General features: G+C 36.3%; 27 protein-coding genes and 4 non-coding genes across 32 annotated transcripts. All coding sequences in view use genetic code 11, as the record gives it.

Moving 5' to 3' along the window:
* The first annotated feature begins 1243 nt into the window (after positions 1 to 1243).
* Positions 1244 to 1317, top strand: trnI-CAU. Its single transcript has one exon. It is a non-coding gene; the product is annotated as a tRNA-Ile (tRNA).
* Positions 1318 to 1491: 174 nt separating this feature from the next.
* rpl23 (ribosomal protein L23) lies at positions 1492 to 1773 on the top strand. The gene has a single exon. It carries the CDS (start codon positions 1492 to 1494, stop codon positions 1771 to 1773), a length of 282 nt encoding a protein of 93 aa, YP_874695.1.
* An 18-nt stretch (positions 1774 to 1791) lies between these two features.
* Positions 1792 to 3276, top strand: rpl2 (ribosomal protein L2). The gene is given in 2 exon segments: positions 1792 to 2181; positions 2845 to 3276. Coding segments are annotated over 2 exon segments (822 nt in total).
* A 55-nt stretch (positions 3277 to 3331) lies between these two features.
* On the bottom strand, positions 3332 to 3406 carry trnH-GUG. The gene has a single exon. It is a non-coding gene; the product is annotated as a tRNA-His (tRNA).
* A 131-nt stretch (positions 3407 to 3537) lies between these two features.
* rps19 (ribosomal protein S19) lies at positions 3538 to 3819 on the top strand. Its single transcript has one exon. It carries the CDS (start codon positions 3538 to 3540, stop codon positions 3817 to 3819), a length of 282 nt encoding a protein of 93 aa, YP_874693.1.
* A 78-nt stretch (positions 3820 to 3897) lies between these two features.
* On the top strand, positions 3898 to 4347 carry rpl22 (ribosomal protein L22). Its single transcript has one exon. The coding sequence runs from the start codon at positions 3898 to 3900 to the stop codon at positions 4345 to 4347; it is 450 nt and encodes a 149-aa protein (YP_874692.1).
* A 58-nt stretch (positions 4348 to 4405) lies between these two features.
* Positions 4406 to 5125, top strand: rps3 (ribosomal protein S3). Its single transcript has one exon. The coding sequence runs from the start codon at positions 4406 to 4408 to the stop codon at positions 5123 to 5125; it is 720 nt and encodes a 239-aa protein (YP_874691.1).
* A 141-nt stretch (positions 5126 to 5266) lies between these two features.
* rpl16 (ribosomal protein L16) lies at positions 5267 to 6743 on the top strand. The gene is made up of 2 exons: positions 5267 to 5275; positions 6339 to 6743. The coding sequence occupies exons 1-2, from the start codon at positions 5267 to 5269 to the stop codon at positions 6741 to 6743; spliced, it is 414 nt and encodes a 137-aa protein (YP_874690.1).
* A 108-nt stretch (positions 6744 to 6851) lies between these two features.
* On the top strand, positions 6852 to 7223 carry rpl14 (ribosomal protein L14). Its single transcript has one exon. The coding sequence runs from the start codon at positions 6852 to 6854 to the stop codon at positions 7221 to 7223; it is 372 nt and encodes a 123-aa protein (YP_874689.1).
* Positions 7224 to 7367: 144 nt separating this feature from the next.
* rps8 (ribosomal protein S8) lies at positions 7368 to 7778 on the top strand. Its single transcript has one exon. The coding sequence runs from the start codon at positions 7368 to 7370 to the stop codon at positions 7776 to 7778; it is 411 nt and encodes a 136-aa protein (YP_874688.1).
* Positions 7779 to 7857: 79 nt separating this feature from the next.
* infA (translation initiation factor 1) lies at positions 7858 to 8199 on the top strand. The gene has a single exon. It carries the CDS (start codon positions 7858 to 7860, stop codon positions 8197 to 8199), a length of 342 nt encoding a protein of 113 aa, YP_874687.1.
* A 111-nt stretch (positions 8200 to 8310) lies between these two features.
* Positions 8311 to 8424, top strand: rpl36 (ribosomal protein L36). The gene has a single exon. The coding sequence runs from the start codon at positions 8311 to 8313 to the stop codon at positions 8422 to 8424; it is 114 nt and encodes a 37-aa protein (YP_874686.1).
* A 175-nt stretch (positions 8425 to 8599) lies between these two features.
* On the top strand, positions 8600 to 9031 carry rps11 (ribosomal protein S11). The gene has a single exon. It carries the CDS (start codon positions 8600 to 8602, stop codon positions 9029 to 9031), a length of 432 nt encoding a protein of 143 aa, YP_874685.1.
* Positions 9032 to 9102: 71 nt separating this feature from the next.
* Positions 9103 to 10122, top strand: rpoA (RNA polymerase alpha subunit). The gene has a single exon. It carries the CDS (start codon positions 9103 to 9105, stop codon positions 10120 to 10122), a length of 1020 nt encoding a protein of 339 aa, YP_874684.1.
* Positions 10123 to 10339: 217 nt separating this feature from the next.
* On the bottom strand, positions 10340 to 11571 carry petD (cytochrome b6/f complex subunit IV). Its single transcript has 2 exons — positions 11564 to 11571; positions 10340 to 10814 (listed from the first exon to the last, which is right to left on the bottom strand). The coding sequence occupies exons 1-2, from the start codon at positions 11569 to 11571 to the stop codon at positions 10340 to 10342; spliced, it is 483 nt and encodes a 160-aa protein (YP_874683.1).
* A 186-nt stretch (positions 11572 to 11757) lies between these two features.
* Positions 11758 to 13158, bottom strand: petB (cytochrome b6). The gene is made up of 2 exons: positions 13153 to 13158; positions 11758 to 12456 (listed from the first exon to the last, which is right to left on the bottom strand). The coding sequence occupies exons 1-2, from the start codon at positions 13156 to 13158 to the stop codon at positions 11758 to 11760; spliced, it is 705 nt and encodes a 234-aa protein (YP_874682.1).
* A 129-nt stretch (positions 13159 to 13287) lies between these two features.
* On the bottom strand, positions 13288 to 13509 carry psbH (photosystem II protein H). Its single transcript has one exon. It carries the CDS (start codon positions 13507 to 13509, stop codon positions 13288 to 13290), a length of 222 nt encoding a protein of 73 aa, YP_874681.1.
* A 103-nt stretch (positions 13510 to 13612) lies between these two features.
* Positions 13613 to 13744, top strand: psbN (photosystem II protein N). The gene has a single exon. It carries the CDS (start codon positions 13613 to 13615, stop codon positions 13742 to 13744), a length of 132 nt encoding a protein of 43 aa, YP_874680.1.
* A 48-nt stretch (positions 13745 to 13792) lies between these two features.
* On the bottom strand, positions 13793 to 13909 carry psbT (photosystem II protein T). The gene has a single exon. The coding sequence runs from the start codon at positions 13907 to 13909 to the stop codon at positions 13793 to 13795; it is 117 nt and encodes a 38-aa protein (YP_874679.1).
* Positions 13910 to 14063: 154 nt separating this feature from the next.
* psbB (photosystem II 47 kDa protein) lies at positions 14064 to 15590 on the bottom strand. Its single transcript has one exon. It carries the CDS (start codon positions 15588 to 15590, stop codon positions 14064 to 14066), a length of 1527 nt encoding a protein of 508 aa, YP_874678.1.
* A 510-nt stretch (positions 15591 to 16100) lies between these two features.
* On the top strand, positions 16101 to 16751 carry clpP (ATP-dependent Clp protease proteolytic subunit). The gene has a single exon. It carries the CDS (start codon positions 16101 to 16103, stop codon positions 16749 to 16751), a length of 651 nt encoding a protein of 216 aa, YP_874677.1.
* A 141-nt stretch (positions 16752 to 16892) lies between these two features.
* On the top strand, positions 16893 to 17006 carry rps12 (ribosomal protein S12; one part of a trans-spliced gene, as the record gives it; the record has 2 gene entries for this part). Coding sequences YP_874676.1 and YP_874631.1 both cover positions 16893 to 17006 — 114 coding nt within the window.
* Positions 17007 to 17704: 698 nt separating this feature from the next.
* Positions 17705 to 18064, top strand: rpl20 (ribosomal protein L20). The gene has a single exon. The coding sequence runs from the start codon at positions 17705 to 17707 to the stop codon at positions 18062 to 18064; it is 360 nt and encodes a 119-aa protein (YP_874675.1).
* Positions 18065 to 18226: 162 nt separating this feature from the next.
* On the bottom strand, positions 18227 to 18739 carry rps18 (ribosomal protein S18). Its single transcript has one exon. The coding sequence runs from the start codon at positions 18737 to 18739 to the stop codon at positions 18227 to 18229; it is 513 nt and encodes a 170-aa protein (YP_874674.1).
* Positions 18740 to 19006: 267 nt separating this feature from the next.
* Positions 19007 to 19207, bottom strand: rpl33 (ribosomal protein L33). Its single transcript has one exon. The coding sequence runs from the start codon at positions 19205 to 19207 to the stop codon at positions 19007 to 19009; it is 201 nt and encodes a 66-aa protein (YP_874673.1).
* A 448-nt stretch (positions 19208 to 19655) lies between these two features.
* Positions 19656 to 19784, bottom strand: psaJ (photosystem I subunit IX). The gene has a single exon. The coding sequence runs from the start codon at positions 19782 to 19784 to the stop codon at positions 19656 to 19658; it is 129 nt and encodes a 42-aa protein (YP_874672.1).
* Positions 19785 to 20123: 339 nt separating this feature from the next.
* On the top strand, positions 20124 to 20198 carry trnP-UGG. The gene has a single exon. It is a non-coding gene; the product is annotated as a tRNA-Pro (tRNA).
* Positions 20199 to 20337: 139 nt separating this feature from the next.
* Positions 20338 to 20411, top strand: trnW-CCA. Its single transcript has one exon. It is a non-coding gene; the product is annotated as a tRNA-Trp (tRNA).
* A 117-nt stretch (positions 20412 to 20528) lies between these two features.
* petG (cytochrome b6/f complex subunit V) lies at positions 20529 to 20642 on the bottom strand. The gene has a single exon. It carries the CDS (start codon positions 20640 to 20642, stop codon positions 20529 to 20531), a length of 114 nt encoding a protein of 37 aa, YP_874671.1.
* A 179-nt stretch (positions 20643 to 20821) lies between these two features.
* petL (cytochrome b6/f complex subunit VI) lies at positions 20822 to 20917 on the bottom strand. Its single transcript has one exon. The coding sequence runs from the start codon at positions 20915 to 20917 to the stop codon at positions 20822 to 20824; it is 96 nt and encodes a 31-aa protein (YP_874670.1).
* Positions 20918 to 22078: 1161 nt separating this feature from the next.
* On the top strand, positions 22079 to 22330 carry psbE (photosystem II protein V). Its single transcript has one exon. It carries the CDS (start codon positions 22079 to 22081, stop codon positions 22328 to 22330), a length of 252 nt encoding a protein of 83 aa, YP_874669.1.
* The last annotated feature ends 2 nt before the right edge of the window (positions 22331 to 22332 follow it).

The raw sequence follows: 22332 nt of genomic DNA, 5'->3' as shown, positions 1-22332 counted from the left end.
TAGTTCGGACCGACGAAGTAATGTCACTCGACTATTATCAACCTGACTGCAATCTTTTTCTGTCGGTAAGGATTGCACCAGAGCACCTTCTACTTCTAATAGGCCATGAACTATAGATAGAGAAGAATCATTCTGAGCGAGTACATAAGAAGCGATCCACTTTTTTTCATCGGTTCCAGGGGAAGACCAAAGATCTTGCGCGGCAGGTCCGCCAGAAAAACTCAAAAGAGAAAGAAGTCTCGTTAATCTCTTCATGCTCGTTCCAAGTTCGAAGTACCTTTTGGCCAAAGAAAAACCCGCTTCCTGACACGATTGCCTCTTTATCTTTATATAGATAGATTCTATGGGGTTATTACTTAGTAAGTCTATTTTGTACAAGAGCCCCTCCTATCTGATAGAAAAGGGTCCCATGATCCCGAGCCGATCTTACCTTGGCTCGCAAACCCCAAGTTTGTCTATGAAGAGCTAATCTAATTGTATTTTTTTCTAGAATGGATTTCTTATGTGGAATACTAATGGATAGGGCCTCGTTGCTAAGTGCTACAAGATCTAGTGCACTGGAACTCGTGGTTATGGACCCGAATCCTTTAGTATGGAACATTGTCTTTTCCAAGTAAAAACCCCTAGTATATGAAAGAATGAAAAGGTGCTTTCGTTCTTGTGGAATAAGAAGCCCTCGTACCTTAATGAAAGGAAAATCGTAATTTTTCGTTAGGTATTTGACCAAATAGGATCGTCCAGTTCCTATAGAACCTATCACTAAAATACCCGATAGGGCTAAGCGGAACGAAAAGGGTTTTCCATGAGATGGTAAATGAAAACGATTAGTCCCACACGAGGTTTGGGAATAAGTGATTGTCTGATAATGAGCAAGGAATATACGTCTTTCTGCTAAAGAGGATCTATTAAACTCATAATTCATTAGATCCTTGTTATCAATGCCAACTAGGTATCATAAGGAAATGGATCCCGGTTGTTCAATCCTTTGATAACCAAGGTCATTCTTTGCTAAAGAGAAATGATCACTATGAGTCAGACTCAATAGAATTGGATCCATTCCAAATAGCGAGAATTAGGATTCTTGATCCCTCTCAATCTCTCTTTCAATTCGAGGATCCAGAGAGGTGTTTTCATAGTCATCTCCGAATATTTGCCATCTCGGAATATTTTCGATTTCATTTTTCTATGATATGTCTTTCTATATGAAAATTGGTTATTTACGATGTACGATGATCCCTGTTAAGCATCCATGGCTGAATGGTTAAAGCGCCCAACTCATAATTGGTAAATTTGCGGGTTCAATTCCTGCTGGATGCACACGAACGGGAACATTCCATAAGTCTATTGGAACTGGCTCTCTATCCATGGAATCTCATCCATCATCCATACATAACGAATTGGTATGGTATATTCATACCATAACATAAGAACAATAAGAACTCGAATTCTTATCGATACTGGAACTCAGAGCATAGGAGGGAAAGTCGATTTATGGATGGAATCAAATACGCAGTATTTACAGAAAAAAGTCTTCGTTTATTGGGAAAGAATCAATATACTTTTAATGTCGAATCGGGATTCACTAAGACAGAAATAAAGCATTGGGTCGAACTCTTCTTTGGTGTTAAGGTGGTAGCTGTGAATAGCCATCGACTACCTGGAAAAGGTAGAAGAATAGGACCTATTCTGGGCCATACAATGCATTACAGACGTATGATCATTACCCTTCAACCGGGTTATTCTATTCCACTTCTAGATAGAGAAAAAAACTAAAGGAGAATACTTAATAATACGGCGAAACATTTATACAAAACACCTATCCCGAGCACACGCAAGGGAACCGTAGACAGGCAAGTGAAATCCAATCCACGAAATAATTTGATCCATGGACGGCACCGTTGTGGTAAAGGTCGTAATTCCAGAGGAATCATTACCGCAAGGCATAGAGGGGGAGGTCATAAGCGCCTATACCGTAAAATAGATTTTCGACGGAATCAAAAAGACATATCTGGTAGAATCGTAACCATAGAATACGACCCTAATCGAAATGCATACATTTGTCTCATACACTATGGGGATGGTGAGAAGAGATATATTTTACATCCCAGAGGGGCTATAATTGGAGATACTATTGTTTCTGGTACAAAAGTTCCTATATCAATGGGAAATGCCCTACCTTTGAGTGCGGTTTGAACTATTGATTTACGTAATTGGAAGTAACCAATTAGGTTTACGACGAAACCTAGAAATCGATCACTGATCCAATTTGACTACCTCTACGGGATAGACCTCAACAGAAAACTGTTGAGTAACGGCAGCAAGTGATTGAGTTCAGTAGTTCCTCATAGAAAATTATTGACTCTAGAGATATGGTAATATGGAGAAGACAAAATTGTTTGAAGCACGCACAGAACCGGAAGCGCCCCTTGTTTCAAAGAGAGGAGGACGGGTTATTCACATTTAATTTGATGGTCAGAGGCAAATTGAAAGCTAAGCAGTGGTAATTAAGACCCCCGGGGGAAAATAGGGATGTCTCCTACGTTACCCATAATATGTGGAAGTATCGACGTAATTTCATAGAGTCATTCGATCTGAATGCTACATGAAGAACATAAGCCAGATGACGGAACGCAGAGACCTAGGATGTAGAAGATCATAACATGAGCGATTCGGCAGATTTGGATTCCTTTCCTATATATCCACTCATGTGGTACTTCATCATATGATTCATATAAGATCCATCTGTCTAGAGATCGTCATATACATCTAGAAAGCCGTATGCTTTGGAAGAAGCTTGTACAGTTTGGGAAGGGGTTTTTTGAGAGAAAAGAAGAATCTACTTCAACCGATATGCCCTTAGGCACGGCCATGCATAACATAGAAATCACACGTGGAAGGGGTGGGCAATTAGCTAGAGCAGCAGGTGCTGTAGCGAAACTCATTGCAAAAGAGGGTAAATCGGCCACTTTAAGATTACCATCTGGGGAGGTCCGTTTAGTATCCCAAAATTGCTTAGCAACAGTCGGACAAGTGGGTAATGTTGGGGTGAACCAAAAAAGTTTGGGTAGAGCCGGATCTAAGTGTTGGCTAGGTAAACGCCCCGTAGTAAGAGGGGTAGTTATGAACCCTGTGGACCACCCCCATGGGGGCGGTGAAGGGAAAGCTCCCATTGGTAGAAAAAAACCCACAACCCCTTGGGGTTATCCTGCGCTTGGAAGAAGAACTAGGAAAAGGAAAAAATATAGCGATAGTTTTATTCTTCGTCGCCGTAAGTAAATACGTAACTAGGAATATGGAAAATTGCATTTTTGGAATTTGCAATAATGCGATGGGCGAACGACGGGAATTGAACCCGCGCATGGTGGATTCACAATCCACTGCCTTGATCCACTTGGCTACATCCGCCCCTTATCCAGCTAAAGGATTTTTTTCTTTTTTCCGTTGATCATTATTCTATTTATTCTGACCTCCGTACTTCGATCGAGATATTGGACATAGAATGCCACTCTTTAAAAAGGAAAAAAGGAGTAATCAGCTGTGACACGAAAAAAAACGAATCCTTTTGTAGCTCATCATTTATTGGCAAAGATAGAAAAGGTCAATATGAAGGAGGAGAAAGAAACAATAGTAACGTGGTCCCGGGCATCTAGCATTCTACCCACAATGGTTGGCCATACAATTGCGATTCATAATGGAAAGGAACATATACCTATTTACATAACAAATCCTATGGTAGGTCGCAAATTGGGAGAATTCGTGCCTACTCGGCATTTTACGAGTTATGAAAATGCAAGAAAGGATACTAAATCTCGTCGTTAACTGAATTCTGAATAGAAAGATTAAGAAGAAAAAAAAGATTCAAAATAAAGTAAAGGTAGGCGGGGAATAAACTTATTTATGACAAGTTTCAAACTAGTAAAGTATATCCCTAGGATAAAGAAGAAGAAAAGTGGGCTAAGGAAACTCGCAAGGAAAGTTCCAACCGATCGTCTACTTAAGTTCGAGAGAGTTTTCAAAGCACAAAAACGTATCCCTATGTCTGTTTTCAAAGCACAAAGAGTTCTTGACGAGATTCGGTGGCGTTACTACGAGGAAACTGTTATGATACTGAACCTCATGCCCTATCGAGCATCTTATCCCATCTTAAAGTTGGTTTATTCGGCAGCCGCAAATGCAACTCATTATAGGGATTTCGACAAAGCGAATTTATTCATTACTAAAGCCGAAGTCAGTAGGAGTACTATTATGAAGAAATTCAGACCTCGAGCTCGAGGACGTAGTTTCCCTATAAAAAAAAGCATGTGTCATATAACAATTGTACTAAATATAGTAAAGAAATCTAAATAACCTTTAGATCCATCTAAGATTTCGATTCCCAGTAAAAAAAAATATAGAATAGAAAAATATGGGACAAAAAATAAATCCACTCGGTTTCAGACTTGGTACAACCCAAAAACACCATTCCTTTTGGTTCGCACAACCAAAAAATTATTCTGAAGGTCTACAGGAAGATAAAAAAATAAGGGATTGTATCAAGAACTATATACAAAAGAATAGGAAAAAGGGCTCGAATAGAAAAATAGAATCAGACTCAAGTTCCGAAGTAATTACACATAATAGAAAAATGGACTCAGGTTCAAGTTCCGAAGTAATTACACATATAGAAATTCAAAAAGAAATCGATACGATCCACGTCATAATCCATATTGGATTCCCAAATTTATTAAAGAAAAAAGGAGCAATCGAAGAATTAGAGAAAGATCTACAAAAGGAAATTAACTCTGTAAACCAGAGATTTAATATTTCTATCGAAAAAGTTAAAGAACCTTATAGACAGCCTAACATTCTTGCAGAATATATAGCTTTCCAATTAAAAAATAGAGTTTCATTCCGAAAGGCAATGAAAAAAGCCATTGAATTAACTAAAAAAGCAGATATAAGGGGAGTAAAAGTAAAAATTGCGGGTCGTCTCGGAGGAAAAGAAATTGCACGTGCCGAATCCATTAAAAGGGGCAGACTTCCCCTCCAAACAATCCGCGCTAAAATTGATTATTGCTGCTATCCAATTCGAACTATCTATGGAGTATTAGGTGTAAAAATTTGGATATTCGTAGACGAAGAATAACTAATCTTGTCTTCGAATTCTGTCCATTGATAGAATAAAAAATGACAAGAGACTTTTTTCCTGAAATCCCTGCAAAAGAAGAAATTCTACCTCTTTCTATAAGATTTAATGAAAATTGATAAATCATTTAATATAATTGCTATGCTTAGTGTGTGACTCGTTATTTTTTTTTCTTTTTTAAAGAAAAAAACTTAGTAATTATAGAAAATTAACTAATACTAATAACCAACCTATTGCTTCGTATTGTCGAGATCCTAACTAAGAAACAGTCACTATATGAATAAATACCTCTATCATAAATGAGTAGATGTGTCATATAGTTGTAGCAACTGCACTTTTTTATCTAAAAAAAAAATGGGATTCTAGGTTGTGAAGCAAAACTAAAGGGATGTGGATAAAGGGAGGGATGATAGAAAGAAGGAAGAGGAAATAAATAAGATATAGAATTCCACTGTGTATGGTCTATGAATTACATCATAAAAGGCAATGTGAAAAAGCATCAATATAATAAAACTAATAGAGAATGAAAAATTGTAACTTGAAAGAAGAACTACAAATTTTAAGCAATAATAAAGAGCCGCCCGGGTTAATAAAACTGAGAAAATTAACTCGGAAAGAAATTTTTTGGAAGCTCCGTTGCGGGATTCAGACCTAACCATTCAAGGAGAAGCAGTGGGAACGACAGAACCTATGATTCCATAGGATTTTATTGAAAAGAATCCTAACACTTCATTGGGTGGGATGGCGGAACAAACCAAAAAAATTGTCTTATTTGGTAAGTTTATAAATTAACAAATAAGACAGGAAAGAGTAAATATTCGCCCGCGAAATTCTTATTGAATTAGAATACTTTACCGCGATTCAATAAGAGTAAAAATAAGGATATTTTTTAGAAGGACTACATTATTATCTATAAATATAGAATTTAGATAAATATCCACACACATCTGGATATATTCTAGATCTTCTTTTTTGACTATATATTATATTTTTCTGTTTTAACAAATTCAATATAAAAATAAAAAAAAAACCTAACTTTTTCTATTATCTATTAATGTGTATCTATCCGTACCGTAATATTTTTAAATATTATGGAATTAGAGAAATTTATTTACATGCTTTCTCATTCCATTCGCGAGGAGCTGGATGAGAAGAAACTCTCATGTCCAGTTTTGGAGTAGAGATGGAACTAAGAAAGAGAACCATCGACTATAACCCCAAAAGAACCAGATTTCGCAAACAACATAGAGGAAGAATGAAAGGAAAATCCTTCCGAGGCAATCGTATTTGTTTTGGTAGATATGCTCTTCAAGCACTTGAACCCGCTTGGATCACGGCGAGACAGATAGAAGCAGGACGAAGAGCAATAACACGATATGCACGTCGTGGTGGAAAAATATGGGTACGTATATTTCCCGACAAACCGGTTACACTAAGACCCACGGAAACACGTATGGGCTCGGGAAAGGGGTCCCCCGAATATTGGGTAGCCGTTGTTAAACCAGGTCGTATACTTTATGAAATGGGGGGAGTATCTGAAACTGTAGCTAGAGCAGCTATCTCCATAGCGGCCAGTAAAATGCCCATACGAAGTCAATTTATTCGATTAGAGATATAGAACCCTAAAAGGGGTATGGAAGAAAAAAAATGCCCGGTTTTTCTTTCTGGAAAGACAATATTTCTTTCATCCTTTTGCATTGAAATAACAAATTGAAATCAAAATAATATGATTCAACCTCAGACCCTTTTAAATGTAGCAGACAATAGTGGAGCTCGAAAATTGATGTGTATTCGAGTCATAGGAGCTGCTGGTAATCAGCGATATGCTCGTATTGGTGATGTTATTGTTGCTGTAATCAAAGACGCATTGCCCCAAATGCCTCTAGAAAGATCCGAAGTAATTCGAGCTGTAATTGTACGTACATGTAAAGAATTCAAATGCGAAGACGGTATAATAATCCGCTATGATGACAATGCTGCGGTTATAATTGATCAAAAAGGCAACCCAAAAGGAACTCGAGTTTTTGGCGCGATTGCCGAGGAATTGAGAGAATTGAATTTTACCAAAATAGTTTCATTAGCTCCTGAAGTATTATAAATACTAGTAGGCGAAATTTAGATCAAAGAATTAATATTAGTAGATTGTGTTTTACGTATATGTTTTAAAATCCAAAATGAAAAGAAAAAAAAAGAAAACATGTTGATTATAGAAAAATTAGGAGGAACCTAGAATTAGAGTCTTATGGGCAAGGACACTATTGCTGATTTACTAACTTCTATAAGAAACGCGGACATGAATAAAAAAGGAACAGTTCGAGTAGTATCTACAAATATTACCGAAAACATTGTTAAAATACTTCTACGAGAGGGTTTTCTTGAAAGTGTTCGGAAACATCAGGAACGTAACAGATATTTCTTGGTTTCAACTTTGCGACATCAAAAGAGAAAGACTCGAAAAGGAATATATAGAACAAGAACTTTTTTAAAGCGTATTAGCCGACCCGGCTTACGAATTTATACCAACTATCAAGGAATTCCTAAAGTTTTGGGTGGAATGGGAATTGCTATTCTTTCTACTTCTCGAGGGATAATGACAGATCGAGAAGCTCGACTAAACAGAATTGGGGGAGAAGTCTTATGTTATATATGGTAATCGCCCCGCCTATAGTGCTCGAATTCTACCTCGCCCTTCCTATTTTGAAAATAAAAATGGAAAAATAGGAGAAAAAAATATGACAGAAAAAAAAAATAGGAGAGAAAAAAAAAACCCGAGAGAAGCAAAAGTTACTTTTGAAGGTTTAGTTACGGAAGCCCTACCCAATGGAATGTTCCGCGTTCGGCTAGAGAATGACACCATCATCCTAGGCTATATTTCAGGAAAGATCCGGTCTAGTTCTATACGAATACTGATGGGGGATAGGGTCAAAATTGAAGTAAGTCGTTATGATTCAAGCAAGGGACGTATAATTTATAGACTTCCCCATAAGGATTCGAAGCGTATCGAAGACTCGAAGGATAGCGAAGATTTGAAGGATAGCGAAGATTTGAAGAATACCAAAGATTCAAAGGATTAGGTTTTTCTTTTTTTTTTCTAGGGTAATAAATTCTAAGTTCTAAAATTCAAGCGAAGAGACTTATTTTTTTCCAAAATATTAGATTCATAGTTTAAAAAAGGATACGGAAATATGAAAATAAGAGCTTCCGTTCGTAAAATTTGTACAAAATGTCGACTGATTCGTAGGCGTGGACGAATTAGAGTGATTTGCTCTAATCCGAAGCATAAACAAAGACAGGGGTAATCTTTCGAAAAAGAACTTTACTGTCTAAAAAGTAAAAAAAAAGTACCCGCGGAAATGTTCCAATTCCAAATAAAATAATTTCAAATAATTAAAGTAAAGGGTGTATTTTACCCTGAAACGGATATCTTTGTATCTTTTTTTTTATTTCTAACTCATATTTATGAGATAATAAAATATGGCAAAAGCTATACCAAAAATTGGTTCACGTAAGAAAGTGCGTATTGGTTTACGTAGGAATGCACGTTTTAGTTTACGGAAGAGTGCACGTAGAATAACAAAAGGGGTTATTCATGTTCAAGCTAGTTTCAACAATACCATTATAACTGTTACAGACCCACAAGGTCGGGTGGTTTTCTGGTCCTCGGCCGGTACTTGTGGATTCAAAAGCTCAAGAAAAGCATCACCCTATGCTGGTCAAAGAACAGCAGTAGATGCTATTCGTACAGTAGGTTTGCAACGAGCAGAAGTTATGGTAAAGGGCGCTGGTAGTGGAAGAGATGCCGCATTACGAGCCATTGCTAAAAGTGGTGTGCGATTAAGTTGTATACGCGATGTAACACCTATGCCGCATAATGGATGTCGACCACCTAAAAAAAGACGTCTGTAAAAGAATTAACCCGCTTTCAACTTTCAAGAGAAATAAACGATTCAATGATAAAATAATAATACTAGTCTATTATGGTTCGAGAGGAGGTAGCAGGATCCACTCAAACACTACAGTGGAAGTGTGTTGAATCAAGAGTAGATAGTAAGCGTCTTTATTATGGTCGTTTCATTCTGTCCCCGCTTAGAAAAGGTCAAGCGGACACCGTTGGTATTGCCTTGCGAAGAGCTTTACTTGGCGAAATAGAAGGAACATGTATCACACGTGCAAAATTTGGGAGCGTGCCACACGAATATTCTACAATAGCAGGTATTGAAGAATCCGTACAAGAAATTTTACTAAATTTGAAAGAAATTGTATTGAGAAGTAATCTCTATGGAGTTAGAGACGCATCAATTTGCGTCAAAGGTCCTAGATACATAACTGCTCAAGATATCATCTTACCGCCTTCCGTAGAAACCGTTGATACGGCACAACCTATAGCTAACTTGACAGAGCCCATTGATTTCTGTATTGATTTACAGATCAAGAGAGATCGTGGATATCAGACAGAACTCAGAAAGAACTATCAAGATGGAAGTTATCCTATAGATGCTGTATCCATGCCTGTTCGAAATGTGAATTATAGTATTTTTTCTTGTGGGAATGGAAATGAAAAACACGAGATACTTTTTCTAGAAATATGGACTAATGGAAGTTTAACCCCTAAGGAAGCGCTTTATGAGGCTTCTCGTAATTTGATTGATTTATTTCTTCCTTTTCTACACGCCGAGGAAGAGGGCACTAGTTTCGAAGAAAATAAAAACAGGTTTACTCCACCCCTTTTTACTTTTCAAAAAAGATTAACTAATCTAAAGAAAAACAAAAAAGGAATTCCATTGAATTGTATTTTTATTGATCAATTAGAATTAACTTCTAGAACATATAATTGTCTAAAAAGGGCCAATATACATACACTATTGGACCTTTTGAGTAAGACTGAAGAAGATCTTATGAGAATTGACAGTTTTCGTATGGAAGATAGAAAACATATATGGGACACTCTAGAGAAGCATCTCCCAATTGATTTACTTAAGAATAAACTCTCGTTTTAAATCCATTGCAATTTTTTTTCTTCTTCTTTTTCGAGTTAGAATAGAATAAAAAGAAAAAAGAAAACAATTTTGCATCTTTGGTACAATCTATATTTTCGCGAAATGGATCATAATAAAATAATAAAATGGATTTTAGGTATCTAGGGAAGATTCTACTTGGAAGTAACTATTTCCTAGATACCTATGGTACTTCATGGTTGAATGAATCAAAAAAAATCTAAAAAAGACCTAAAGTTAACGATTTATCAATGGGTAGTGTTGCTCCAATACCTAACCAAAGAGCTACTACAGTACCGATTAAAAAAACGGTCGTAGCTACTGGGCGGCGAAATGGATTTTGGAATTTATTGACATTCTCTAGAAAAGGTACTGTCAATAAGCCTGTTGGCACAGAAACCATTAAGAGAACGCCCAATAACTTATTGGGTACCGTACGGAGTATTTGAAACACGGGAAAGAAGTACCACTCGGGTAATATTTCCAAAGGAGTTGCAAACGGGTCTGCCGGTTCACCAATCATTGATGGCTCGAGAACCGCTAAACCTACATTACATGCAATAGTACCTAGAATTACTACTGGAAAAATATATAAAAGATCGTTGGGCCATGCGGGTTCCCCGTAATAATTATGTCCCATCCCTTTAGCTAATTTAGCTCTTAATACAGGATCATTTAAGTCTGGTTTCTTTGTTATTGGGATAGGTGAACTCTTTAGGATCCATCCCCCAAAGGAACCGGACATGAGAATTTATCATCATCCGGCTCGAGCAAGAGTGAAAGAAATAAGACCGCGGAAGATCCTTAATAGAATTAAGGTATATAATGACTCAATGACTCTAGACAAAAAAAGCTTTATCAGATTCTCTTTTCCAAAGTTGCACCTACCACTACTCATTGAAAATAATCCTATTCTTATGGGTAAATGCTCAATATCCAAGTGGGCTTACAAATTTGATCATGATCAATTGCTTTGTGGATTGTCTCATGTCTCTTGATTAGTTGGTATTTATCCCCTCAATATCGCAAGTTTCTTACCTCCAAACAAAATATTTACTTGTTACTAATAAAAAATCAAAAAGTTTAGCCTACATTCTTCCTTAGATCCCTTCTTTTACTCCGATAGTATTGCGGATCACAATCGATGCAAAGAAAATGAATGCATTTCCATACTATAATAAAAAGGTAAGTGTAATAAATAGAGAATTGGATCATGTCACATGACTGATTCCATTTCCACTCTATGGGATCTTACGGAGCCTGTTCATGGATGACATGGTTGCGGTATGATCATAGAAGATATTCTCCTCAAGTGAACCAGCCTATCCTTCCTAGGTAGGGGACTTACATGTTGATTGGATGCGGAGACACCTTTGGTTGTGAATTCTAATGTGGCAGATCCAATTCTTTATCTGCATGGCCAAATCAATAATTCAAGTCACACACTCCCATAATCCGCCTTTTTTCTTTCGTAAAATTAACTTCAACTATTTGTATCGTATAAAAATACTTCGGAGTTGAAGAGAAGTATCCAAATGACATGTGTTATTTTACAATAACCCATGCTTGTAGCAATGAAATACCACAACCTACCCGATATGATATATGAGAATTAGAATTCTCTATGATATGCCTTCCCTATAAAGGACCCGAAATACCTTGCTTACGTATCATTGGAAAGTGCATTAACATAAATACGGCAGTAAGCAGAGGCAGTACAAAGGTATGTAAACTATAAAAACGAGTCAAAGTGGATTGGCCCACACTAGCACTTCCGCGTAATAACTCCACTAAAGGCGATCCTATTACCGGAATGGCGTCAGGTACACCTGTCACAATTTTGACTGCCCAATAGCCAATTTGATCCCAAGGCAAAGAATAACCAGTTACACCAAATGATGCAGTCAAAACAGCCAAAACCACACCTGTCACCCAAGTTAATTCACGGGGTTTTTTAAATCCCCCTGTGAGATACACACGAAATACATGCAGGATCATCATTAAAACCATCATACTTGCTGACCATCGATGAACTGATCGGATTAACCAACCAAAGTTGGCCTCGGTCATTATGTATTGAACCGAGGAAAAAGCCTCTGTAACGGTTGGTCGGTAGTAAAAAGTCATAGCAAAACCGGTAGCGACTTGTACTAGAAAACAAGTAAGTGTAATTCCCCCTAAACAATAAAATATGTTGACATGGGGAGGAACATATTTACTAGTTATATCATCCGCAATTGCCTGAATCTCAAGACGTTCCTCAAACCAATCATATACTTTATTGAGATAGGTAACTAACCCACGCCCCCCTCTAAGAGCCGTATATGAAAATTTCATCTCGTACGGCTCAAGCAGAAACACACAAATTTTCAACGAATATTAGAAAAAAGGTTCAAAACTTCATCAGCCACTGAATCGGGTCGATTTGCCTTGAAGATAGCAAATAAAAAAAATCCGGAATATCTTCTTTGTGATGATAATGCCAAAAAATCTCAAGTTGGCGCGTCTTTCTTTCTTCCTTTCCCTTATGTTGGTCATTAGAGGCTTCTTGACTTTTCTCTTCCCTATTTTGGATTTTTTTTTATGCGTAATATAGAAATTATCTTGTTGTGATCCTATGAATCAGTTCAATTAAAACCTTAGATTCATACTAGAGCCACGATGATTTAGTCTCAAGCTAAACAAAAGGCAAGGGTTCTTCGAATAAGAACCGCTTGATAATCATTTATTGAAATTGAATCAGTGTAATGACTCGACAAAATCGATAGAAAAAAAGTTGTCTTTTGGGCAAACAAAATTGTAAGGAAGAAAATTTCTTTTTTATTTTTATTTAAGAACTACTTGAATTTTTCAGTCTGGTTGCGAGGTCTTAATAGTGAGTATGAATCATAGTTCCATTTTTTTTGATCCACTCTATCTATTTCGTGTTCCAGATACTAGAATAAATAATATCTGACGAATTAGAATCATCTTGATAGAGATAACAGGCCCTTTCTATGTATTATCAATAGGATCAATTCTAACAAGTCACACACTCATATTCCAGAGATACCGAAACAAAAAAATTCCGCGGTCGAACTACCATAATATCTAGAAATGTAGAGCTTAAACTAGAAAGGCTTTTTTGGATGGAAAAACTCTGACTTCCTAGTTTTAGTTAGTAGAAACCTAATTGGTTAAAATTCCATCCAGTAAAATGGAAGAATTATAAATTTCTAAAATGATAGATAGGAATATAGCGAATAAAGCCATTGCGACCCCCATAAAAGGAGTAGTCCCCCAACCCGGGGCGACTTTCCCATATTCCGAATTCAAGGGTTTCAGTAAACTACCTGCACCAGTTCGTTTTGGCCTAGGTTTAGAACTATCTTCAACGGTTTGTGTAGCCATAAATTATATTTAATCATTGGTGTTGACTTTGTATACTATTCCGTTGTAGTTGTAAATACACGATCTTTTCGTAGATCCATTGTAATCTTGAAATTCTATAAAAATGGAAACAGCAACTTTAGTCGCCATCTCCATATCTGGTTTACTTGTAAGCTTTACTGGGTATGCCTTATATACCGCGTTTGGGCAACCCTCTCAACAATTAAGAGATCCATTCGAAGAACACGGAGACTAATTTAAGTAAGAAGTCCCCCTATCTGGGAGACTTCTTACTTAAATGAAATTATTTTATTCTTTTAGTTGGAGTTGGTGGAACCTTAGGTGGTTCTCGGAAGAAGATAGCGAAAAAAATTATCCCTAAAGTCGAAACTAAAAGGAACGTATAAACCAATGCTTCCATAGATTCGATCGTGGTTTATTTACAATTATAACTTCCACACCTATTCATTTGTCATTTGGGAGAATTTCCCATATAAAGAAAGAAAAAGAGTCAAAGAAAGGATGGGAGATGTCAAATCAAAAAAGAGAGGTGAAAGATACCATAACAATGTGTATCAGACTGCCTGTTTCTTTGTAGTTGGATCTCCCACTTTTTGGAATGTTCCAAATTCCACTTGAGCATCCAAATCTGGATCAATACCAGCAAAAACATCTCGGAACAATGTTCTAGCGCCATGCCAAATGTGTCCGAAAAAGAAGAGCAAAGCAAAGGTAGCATGACCAAAAGTGAACCAACCCCTTGGACTGCTGCGAAAAACACCATCGGATTTCAAAGTAGCCCGGTCTAATTCAAAAATTTCCCCTAATTGAGAACGCCTCGCATATTTTTTTACAGTAGCAGGATCAGAATAATTTACTCCATTAAGTTCGCCACCATAGAACTCCACCGTTACGCCTACTTGTTCAACACTATATTTGGATTCTGCTCTTCTAAAAGGAACGTCCGCTCTAACAATTCCCTCCTCATCTACCAAAACAACCGGAAATGTTTCAAAAAAAGTAGGCATACGGCGTACAAAAAGCTCACGTCCTTCTTTATCTCTAAAGACGGGATGTCCTAACCATCCAACAGCTATTCCATCCCCATTGTCCATTGAGCCCGCTCTGAATAATCCCCCTTTTGCCGGATTATTACCAATATAATCATAAAAGGCTAATTTTTCGGGAATTTTAGACCAAGCTTCTGATAAACTAAGATTTTCGGCTAAACCATTGCTAACTCTTCGATATATTTCTTGCTGAAAGTATCCCTGATCCCACTGATAACGAGTAGGCCCAAATAATTCGATTGGGGTCGTTGCTGACCCATACCACATAGTTCCAGCAACTACGAAAGCTGCAAAAAAAACAGCAGCGATACTACTGGAAAGTACAGTTTCAATATTGCCCATACGTAATCCTTTATATAGACGTTGAGGCGGACGGACACTAAGATGGAATAAGCCCGCTAATATACCCAATGTACCCGCAGCAATATGATGAGAAGCTATTCCCCCCGGAACAAAAGGATCAAAACCTTCTGCACCCCACGCTGGATTTACAGCTTGTACTTTTCCAGTTAGTCCATAAGGATCGGATACCCATATCCCAGGACCATACAAACCCGTTACATGAAATGCCCCAAAGCCAAAGCAAGCCACCCCTGCAAGAAATAAATGAATTCCAAAGATCTTGGGCAAATCCAAAGAGGGTTTTCCCGTCCGCTCATCAGAGAATATTTCTAGGTCCCAATATACCCAATGCCAGATCGCTGCCAAGAAACACAAGCCAGAAAACACAATATGCGTAGCTGCCACACCTTCATAACTCCAAATACCCGGATTTGTTACAGTTCCTCCTGAAATACTCCAACCACCCCACGAATCCGTTATTCCTAAACGAGTCATGAAGGGAATTACGAACATACCTTGTCTCCACATTGGATCCAGAACAGGATCAGAGGGATCAAAAACTGCTAATTCGTATAAAGCCATTGAGCCAGCCCAACCAGAAACTAGAGCTGTGTGCATTATATGCACCGCAAGCAATCGACCCGGATCATTCAATACGACAGTATGAACACGATACCAAGGCAAACCCATGGAAATACCCCTTTAGCAAAGAAAAATAGACACGATGTCGCTTTATTTTATCGCATTGAAAAAGATTATCCATTGTACCTAACCCTTCTAGGGGATTCTGTGTCAGAAAGCGCGAATATTTATTTCATTCCATTAAAAATAAGAAGCCAATTCTGTTCATAAGAAGAAAGAGAAGCAGATCTATTCTATACTCGATAAGTGCCAATATGCAATGGGTAACTTGGCCAATTTGGAAAAAACGAAGAATAGATCGCTACCCCTCTTTGTTTAGCATTCGAATCACCCATTCCTTTTTCTTTATTCAATCTGTCTTACCTTTCTTATATGTATAACCTTTCCATCTATGTATTAATAGAATCTATAGTATTCATATAGAATAGAATAAGAATAAAATAGAATAGAATAAGAATAAAAATTAAGACAATAAACTGCAGATTCTTTCTTTCTGTTCCATTCTTACGTTTCCATATTAAAGTGTTTCTTACTTAAATTTAATAATATTAATCTAATATGCCCATTGGTGTTCCAAAAGTACCTTACCGGATTCCTGGAGATGAAGAAGCGACTTGGGTTGACTTATACAATGTTATGTATCGAGAAAGGACACTTTTTTTAGGTCAAGAGATTCGTTGCGAGATCACGAATCATATTACAGGTCTCATGGTATATCTGAGTATAGAAGATGGAATTAGTGATATTTTTTTGTTTATAAACTCCCCAGGCGGTTGGCTAATCTCAGGAATGGCTATTTTTGATACGATGCAAACGGTGACACCAGATATATATACAATATGCCTCGGAATAGCCGCGTCCATGGCGTCCTTCATTCTGCTTGGAGGAGAACCCGCCAAGCGTATAGCATTCCCTCACGCGAGGATTATGCTTCACCAACCTGCTAGTGCTTATTATCGGGCAAGGACACCAGAATTTTTACTAGAAGTAGAAGAGTTACACAAAGTTCGCGAAATGATCACAAGGGTTTATGCACTAAGAACAGGCAAGCCTTTTTGGGTTGTATCCGAAGACATGGAAAGGGATGTTTTTATGTCAGCAGACGAAGCCAAAGCTTATGGACTTGTCGATATTGTAGGGGATGAAATGATTGACAAGCACTGCGATACTGATCCAGTGTGGTTTCCGGAAATGTTTAAGGATTGGTAGTGTCCGGATTTCTTGTAAAGTTATTTCACAGCTAAATTCGTGTTTTCCTCGATTTAATAGAAAATAGAAAGACTTCATGATGAGCAATCATCAGGTTAAGATGGATCTAAACCAATCCATTTTTTTCTATATACATACAACATGCCAACGGTTAAACAACTTATTAGAAACGCAAGACAGCCAATACGAAATGCTAGAAAAACGGCTGCGCTTAAAGGATGCCCTCAGCGTCGAGGAACATGTGCTAGGGTGTATGTGCGACTCGTTCAGATCATGACTTCAAACAAATATAAAAAAAATTTGAAGTATCCCTGATTAGTACCAATGAATAGGATATAGCTTCTCTATCCTAGATTTCTATGGTATATGGAATTTCTGGTTTCCTTTGGTGCAAATCGAATTATCTAAATTTGGAAATAAGAAGCAATTCTCCCATTGGTAGCAAATGGTTATCCATTAAGCGGAGGAAATAGTAATAAAAAGAAAAAGGCTTATGCTCTTTTATCTTATAAAGAACGGACTAACAGGGTCAGCTACTTAGCCAACTTTCATAATTAAATACCGTCACTGTATGGATAACTCTTATTGTGAAAAGAGCTATTTACTCTATAATGGATAGGTAGAGCCAAAGAATGTGAACTATACAAGTTCGTAATACTTTTTGATGAAAGAAAGGGCTCCGGTGTATAGAGAGGGCCTCACCGTTTAAAAGGGAACCATAGAAACGATGGAACCCACTATTTTTTTTAGTATTATTTAGAATGAATTTGTTATTTCGTATAGAAATAACTGAACGGAGTGGAATAAAAAATCGTGGTTGGGAAGGTTACTATAGCAAAAGCCATTGGAATTAATATTTTATATATCGGAATAATTAGTTTTGTTATTAATGAGAAAAAGGGTGGCTAAAAGAAGAGAAATCATTAGTTATTCATTAAGGTTAATTTGATTCAATGACCAGAGTTCCGCGAGGATATATAGCCCGGAGACGACGAACAAAAATGCGTTCATTTGCCTCAAACTTTAGAGGGGCTCATTTAAGACTTAATCGAATGATTACCCAACAAGTAAAAAGAGCTTTTGTTTCCTCTCATCGAGATAGAGGTAGGCAAAAGAGGGATTTTCGTCGTTTGTGGATCACTCGGATAAACGCAGCAACGCGGGTATATAAAGTATTCGATAGTTATAGTAAATTAATACACAACCTGTACAAGAAGAAATTGATTCTTAATCGTAAAATGCTTGCACAAGTAGCTGTATCAAATCCAAATAATCTTTACACGATTTCCAATAAAATAAAGATCATCAATTAAAGGTATAAATAAAGTAATATACTGGAATAATAAAAGATGAATTCCCGGAGAGGGAACTCCGGGAAGATACAATAAATTAAGATTAAGTGGTAGGAATCGACGAGCTGGATTACTTTCTTTATAATATATATAGGTCTGGCCCTTGCGAATTCGAATAAAACATCAACAATCGGAACTTAAGTTCCGGTTGTTGTTTCTTAAATTTTGGTTGTAGTTTCTTAAGTTTCGATTGGAATTGTACTTTTGCGTTAATTGAGGAATATGTCTATTTTTTCTGGGTCTAGAACCTGTAATTATTGAAATTGACTGGGCTTGAAATTGTTTTTCGTTCTCATAGTTACGAAACGGTAAAAAAGATAAAATACGAGCCTGTTTTATAGCAAGAGTAATTAATCGTTGTTGTTTCAAGGTTAATCTATTTATTCGTCTCGATAATATTTTTCCTTGTTCACTAATAAATCTATTAATTAAACTCATGTTTCTATAATCAATTCGATCTCCCGGGCCAATCCGGGGACGCCTACGAAAAGGTTGTTTAGATTTACGAAAAGGTTGTTTGAATTTACGAAAAGTTTGCTTGGATTTACGAAAGGGTTGCTTGGATTTATTAAAAGTTTGCTTGGATTTACTAAAGGGTTGCTTAGATTTAAGAAAAGGTTGTTTAGATGTATACATGATTTATTCCTTATTTAATTTAAAATTGGAAAATGCACTTCTTTATTTTATTAATTTAGGATCCAGAAGAAGTAGTTTTTCTTTGATCCATATCTTATTTGATTCATATTTATAGTATATGAATACCCTCTATACATATGAAATAATATCGACCGGAAATCAGATGAGTTGATTTGTATTTTGTATTCTATACTATGTTTTATTTATATATAAAATATGAAGTTCTTACTCTTTCTGTTGTTTGGAAAGATCGAATACACGATGTTCCTATTTCTTTATTTCGTGATGAGTCGTATGCTTGCGACAATAACGACAAAATTTTTTGAATTCTAATTGTCCGGGTGTATTGTGGCGATTCTTTTGAGTACTATATCTAGAAATCCCCGTCGATTCCTCATTGGCACCTTTTCGAACACAACTGATGCATTCCAAAATAACTCTGATTCTAACATCTTTTCCCTTGGCCATGAACCTCCTTTTCCTTTTGGATTGACTTAATTTAATTCTTCTACTTATTCTTTTATTCTTCTATTTTGAATCCGAAGAAGAAGAATAAAATTCATTAGAATAATTTTTTTTTATTCTTAAATTAAGTAATAAAAAATAGAGAAATAATTAAAGAATACAATCCTTGTCGAATTAGCAAAGATTTTGGTTCGAAATCCTTTCATTTAATTAGTCAGCCCCGCCTTTTTCTATGCTCTGATTTCTGAGGCCTGATTTAGCTTGGGTACCCCTTTAAATTGAATTTCTATTTTTAAAAATAGGGTTTACCAAATTTTTAATGACTCTGAGGTTCAACCCAATCCATCTTTTCTTTCTTTTTCCTTCCGATACTAAAAAAAGATTGAAAAGGATAAGATAAAATTTTGTCATATCACGAAGAAATCTATCCCTCCCATAGCAATAACTAGAATTAAAAAAAAGGGAATGACAAAGCATCCGGGAATAAACGATTAATTTCTATCAATAAACCTGCTAAAGCACCAAACCATAGAGTACTTAGCACGGGTGCTACAGAGAGATATGTTTTTATATCCCGCATTGAAAATCCTCCTTCCTTGTTGGAATACATATATGATCATAAACTTATGCTATATATAAACTGAACCATAATCGACGAAATTTTCCGAAATTGTCCTATCCCTAAAAAATAAAAAGATGACCCCTTCTTCCTATATATTATCAAGGAAAAGTAATCTTTCTTTTATAGGCGAAATTCTATTGGATTTTAGCTGTATATAATTCCTTAATTATATGAGACCAAAAAGAAGAAATGACACGAGGGTTCTATATATAGATAGAGAAAGAATAAGAAAATTATGATGTGGAAAAGAAGACAGGAATTGTGTACAATGGCATTGCACAACAATTTAATTTGGAAAAGGGATGTAGCGCAGCTTGGTAGCGCGTTTGTTTTGGGTACAAAATGTCACAGGTTCAAATCCTGTCATCCCTACCTATTACTTCTTTCTTCTTTATAGGCAGTAGCAACGAGATCAATTAAAGTAAAGTGGGTATAACTGGAATTTGTGGAGACTATACGTACGTGAGATACATTAGGAATAGAAAAAGATTTTCTTTTTGAATGAATGAAAGCGCTCTTAGTTCAGTTCGGTAGAACGCGGGTCTCCAAAACCCGATGTCGTAGGTTCAAATCCTACAGAGCGTGATTCCATCTATCTTATGTCGAAGCAGAGTAAAATAATTTAACAAAATTGAATTGTAACTCCAATTTGACCTCCTCCAGACCAGAGAGGAGGTCAATAAAAAAAAAAAAATGACTCAATCAAAGATCCAACTGATCCCCACGCCTGTATTGCAAATACGCAGTCACGAATAATCCCGCTAAAGTAATAGGAATTAGGCCTAAGACGATTCCAAATAGAAAAACTTCAATCATTTCGATTTGTTCGGGGGGATAAAAAAAGAGGTACGATCTATCCCTAAATAGTACTCTAAATTATCCACGAATCTCAATGACCAAGAAAAGAATTCCTAATTAGTCTGGAAAAGAGTCGTAGAATATCAGGAATCCCAAAGAAAGATTTTGCTTTTCTGAATTATTATTATTCAGTCAATTCAAATAAGACGTATCTTGTTCAAGCCAATAAATAGAGCTGGGGTTATAGTTAAAGCAGCCAGTAGAAAACCGAAATAACTAGTTAAAGTAAGCATGAAAGAGTTAAATTCCATTTATTTTTTTTTACTACACTACATATGTTGGTAAAGCATTTACCTAAGTTATGGAAAATTCATAATTCATCAGTTATTTTAGATAATACTAAAAAACAAGATAGAGTGAGATACAGAAGTGTAAAAGAAAGTGGATTCATCAGATGATACATGAGTCCCTAATTTCGAATCAAGAGATTTGTTATGGAATTTTTCAATTGAGTAAAGTAATAATATTAAGAACTAGATCATATAACCCCATTGAATGAAAAAATGAAATTGGATTTTCAGGGAAATTTCGGAATAAGAGATAAATAAACAATTGAATTTGAAAAAAAAACTTCTTTCTATTTTGGATAATTTCTTTTTCAATAGGACCCTCTTTTTGGACTGAACGATCGAATATTCCCCTATTCCTTCTTATTTTAATTTTAACTGATTGTATTCTATATGGAATAAGAGGAGAAGAAAAGCATTCCACGACCTCCCGAGGGTCTGTTAAAAAAAAAAGAAAGCTCTTCCTTGAATTTACTTTATTTTTATTCCTTTTTCGAACTCCAACCAAAGTAGATTCGAAGACGAGTCACTTCAATTATCCTTTTAAGTTCTATTCTATCTTCTGTCTTTCCCTATTTCATCTCGTAAAGTTCCACGCTCGCAGTTTGGTCAAGAAAGTTAGACCTAATCCAACAAACAAGACAAGGATTAATTACGAATTATGAAAGGATAAATTTCACATATATATACTTGTCCTTGTATTGTGTCAGTATGAGAATATCCTTCCTAAATTATTTATCCAAACCTATTGATCATTAACTTAGATTTTCCCAAGATTTTGGCTGCTATTCCGAATTACTCTATTATTCCGAAGCCAAGGAAAATAAATAGAACCTACAAAAAAGGGGTTTTCTATTGACGCCTTGAATAACATATAGCTTACCTATAGACAAAAAAAAGTAATTATGTTTCGGAACCAGGCAAAACCAGATTGCTGTGCCATAGGAAGGATAGCTATACTAATTCGGTATACTCAAAATACACCTTTGGTACAAAATTGACAATCTCACAAGGATGAAATATCAGTAATTTTCTATTTACTGGTTGATCCCATCTTTTACGGAATCAATTCCTTTTTTGAATGTACAAAAATTTTGGGAGTTCAGCATGTCTGGAAGCACGGGAGAACGTTCTTTTGCTGATATTATTACCAGTATTCGATACTGGGTTATTCATAGCATTACTATACCTTCCCTATTCATTGCGGGTTGGTTATTTGTCAGTACGGGTTTAGCTTATGACGTGTTTGGAAGTCCTAGGCCAAACGAATATTTCACGGAAAGCCGACAAGGAATTCCGTTAATAACCGACCGTTTTGATTCTTTAGAACAACTCGATGAATTTAGTAGATCCTTTTAGGA

This window comes from Hordeum vulgare, chloroplast (genome assembly GCF_904849725.1).
Source record: "Hordeum vulgare subsp. vulgare chloroplast, complete genome".
In the NCBI taxonomy this organism is placed as follows: domain Eukaryota; kingdom Viridiplantae; phylum Streptophyta; class Magnoliopsida; order Poales; family Poaceae; genus Hordeum; species Hordeum vulgare.
Note: the sequence above shows the minus strand (reverse complement) of the source record. Positions and strands in the feature narration are given on the sequence as shown.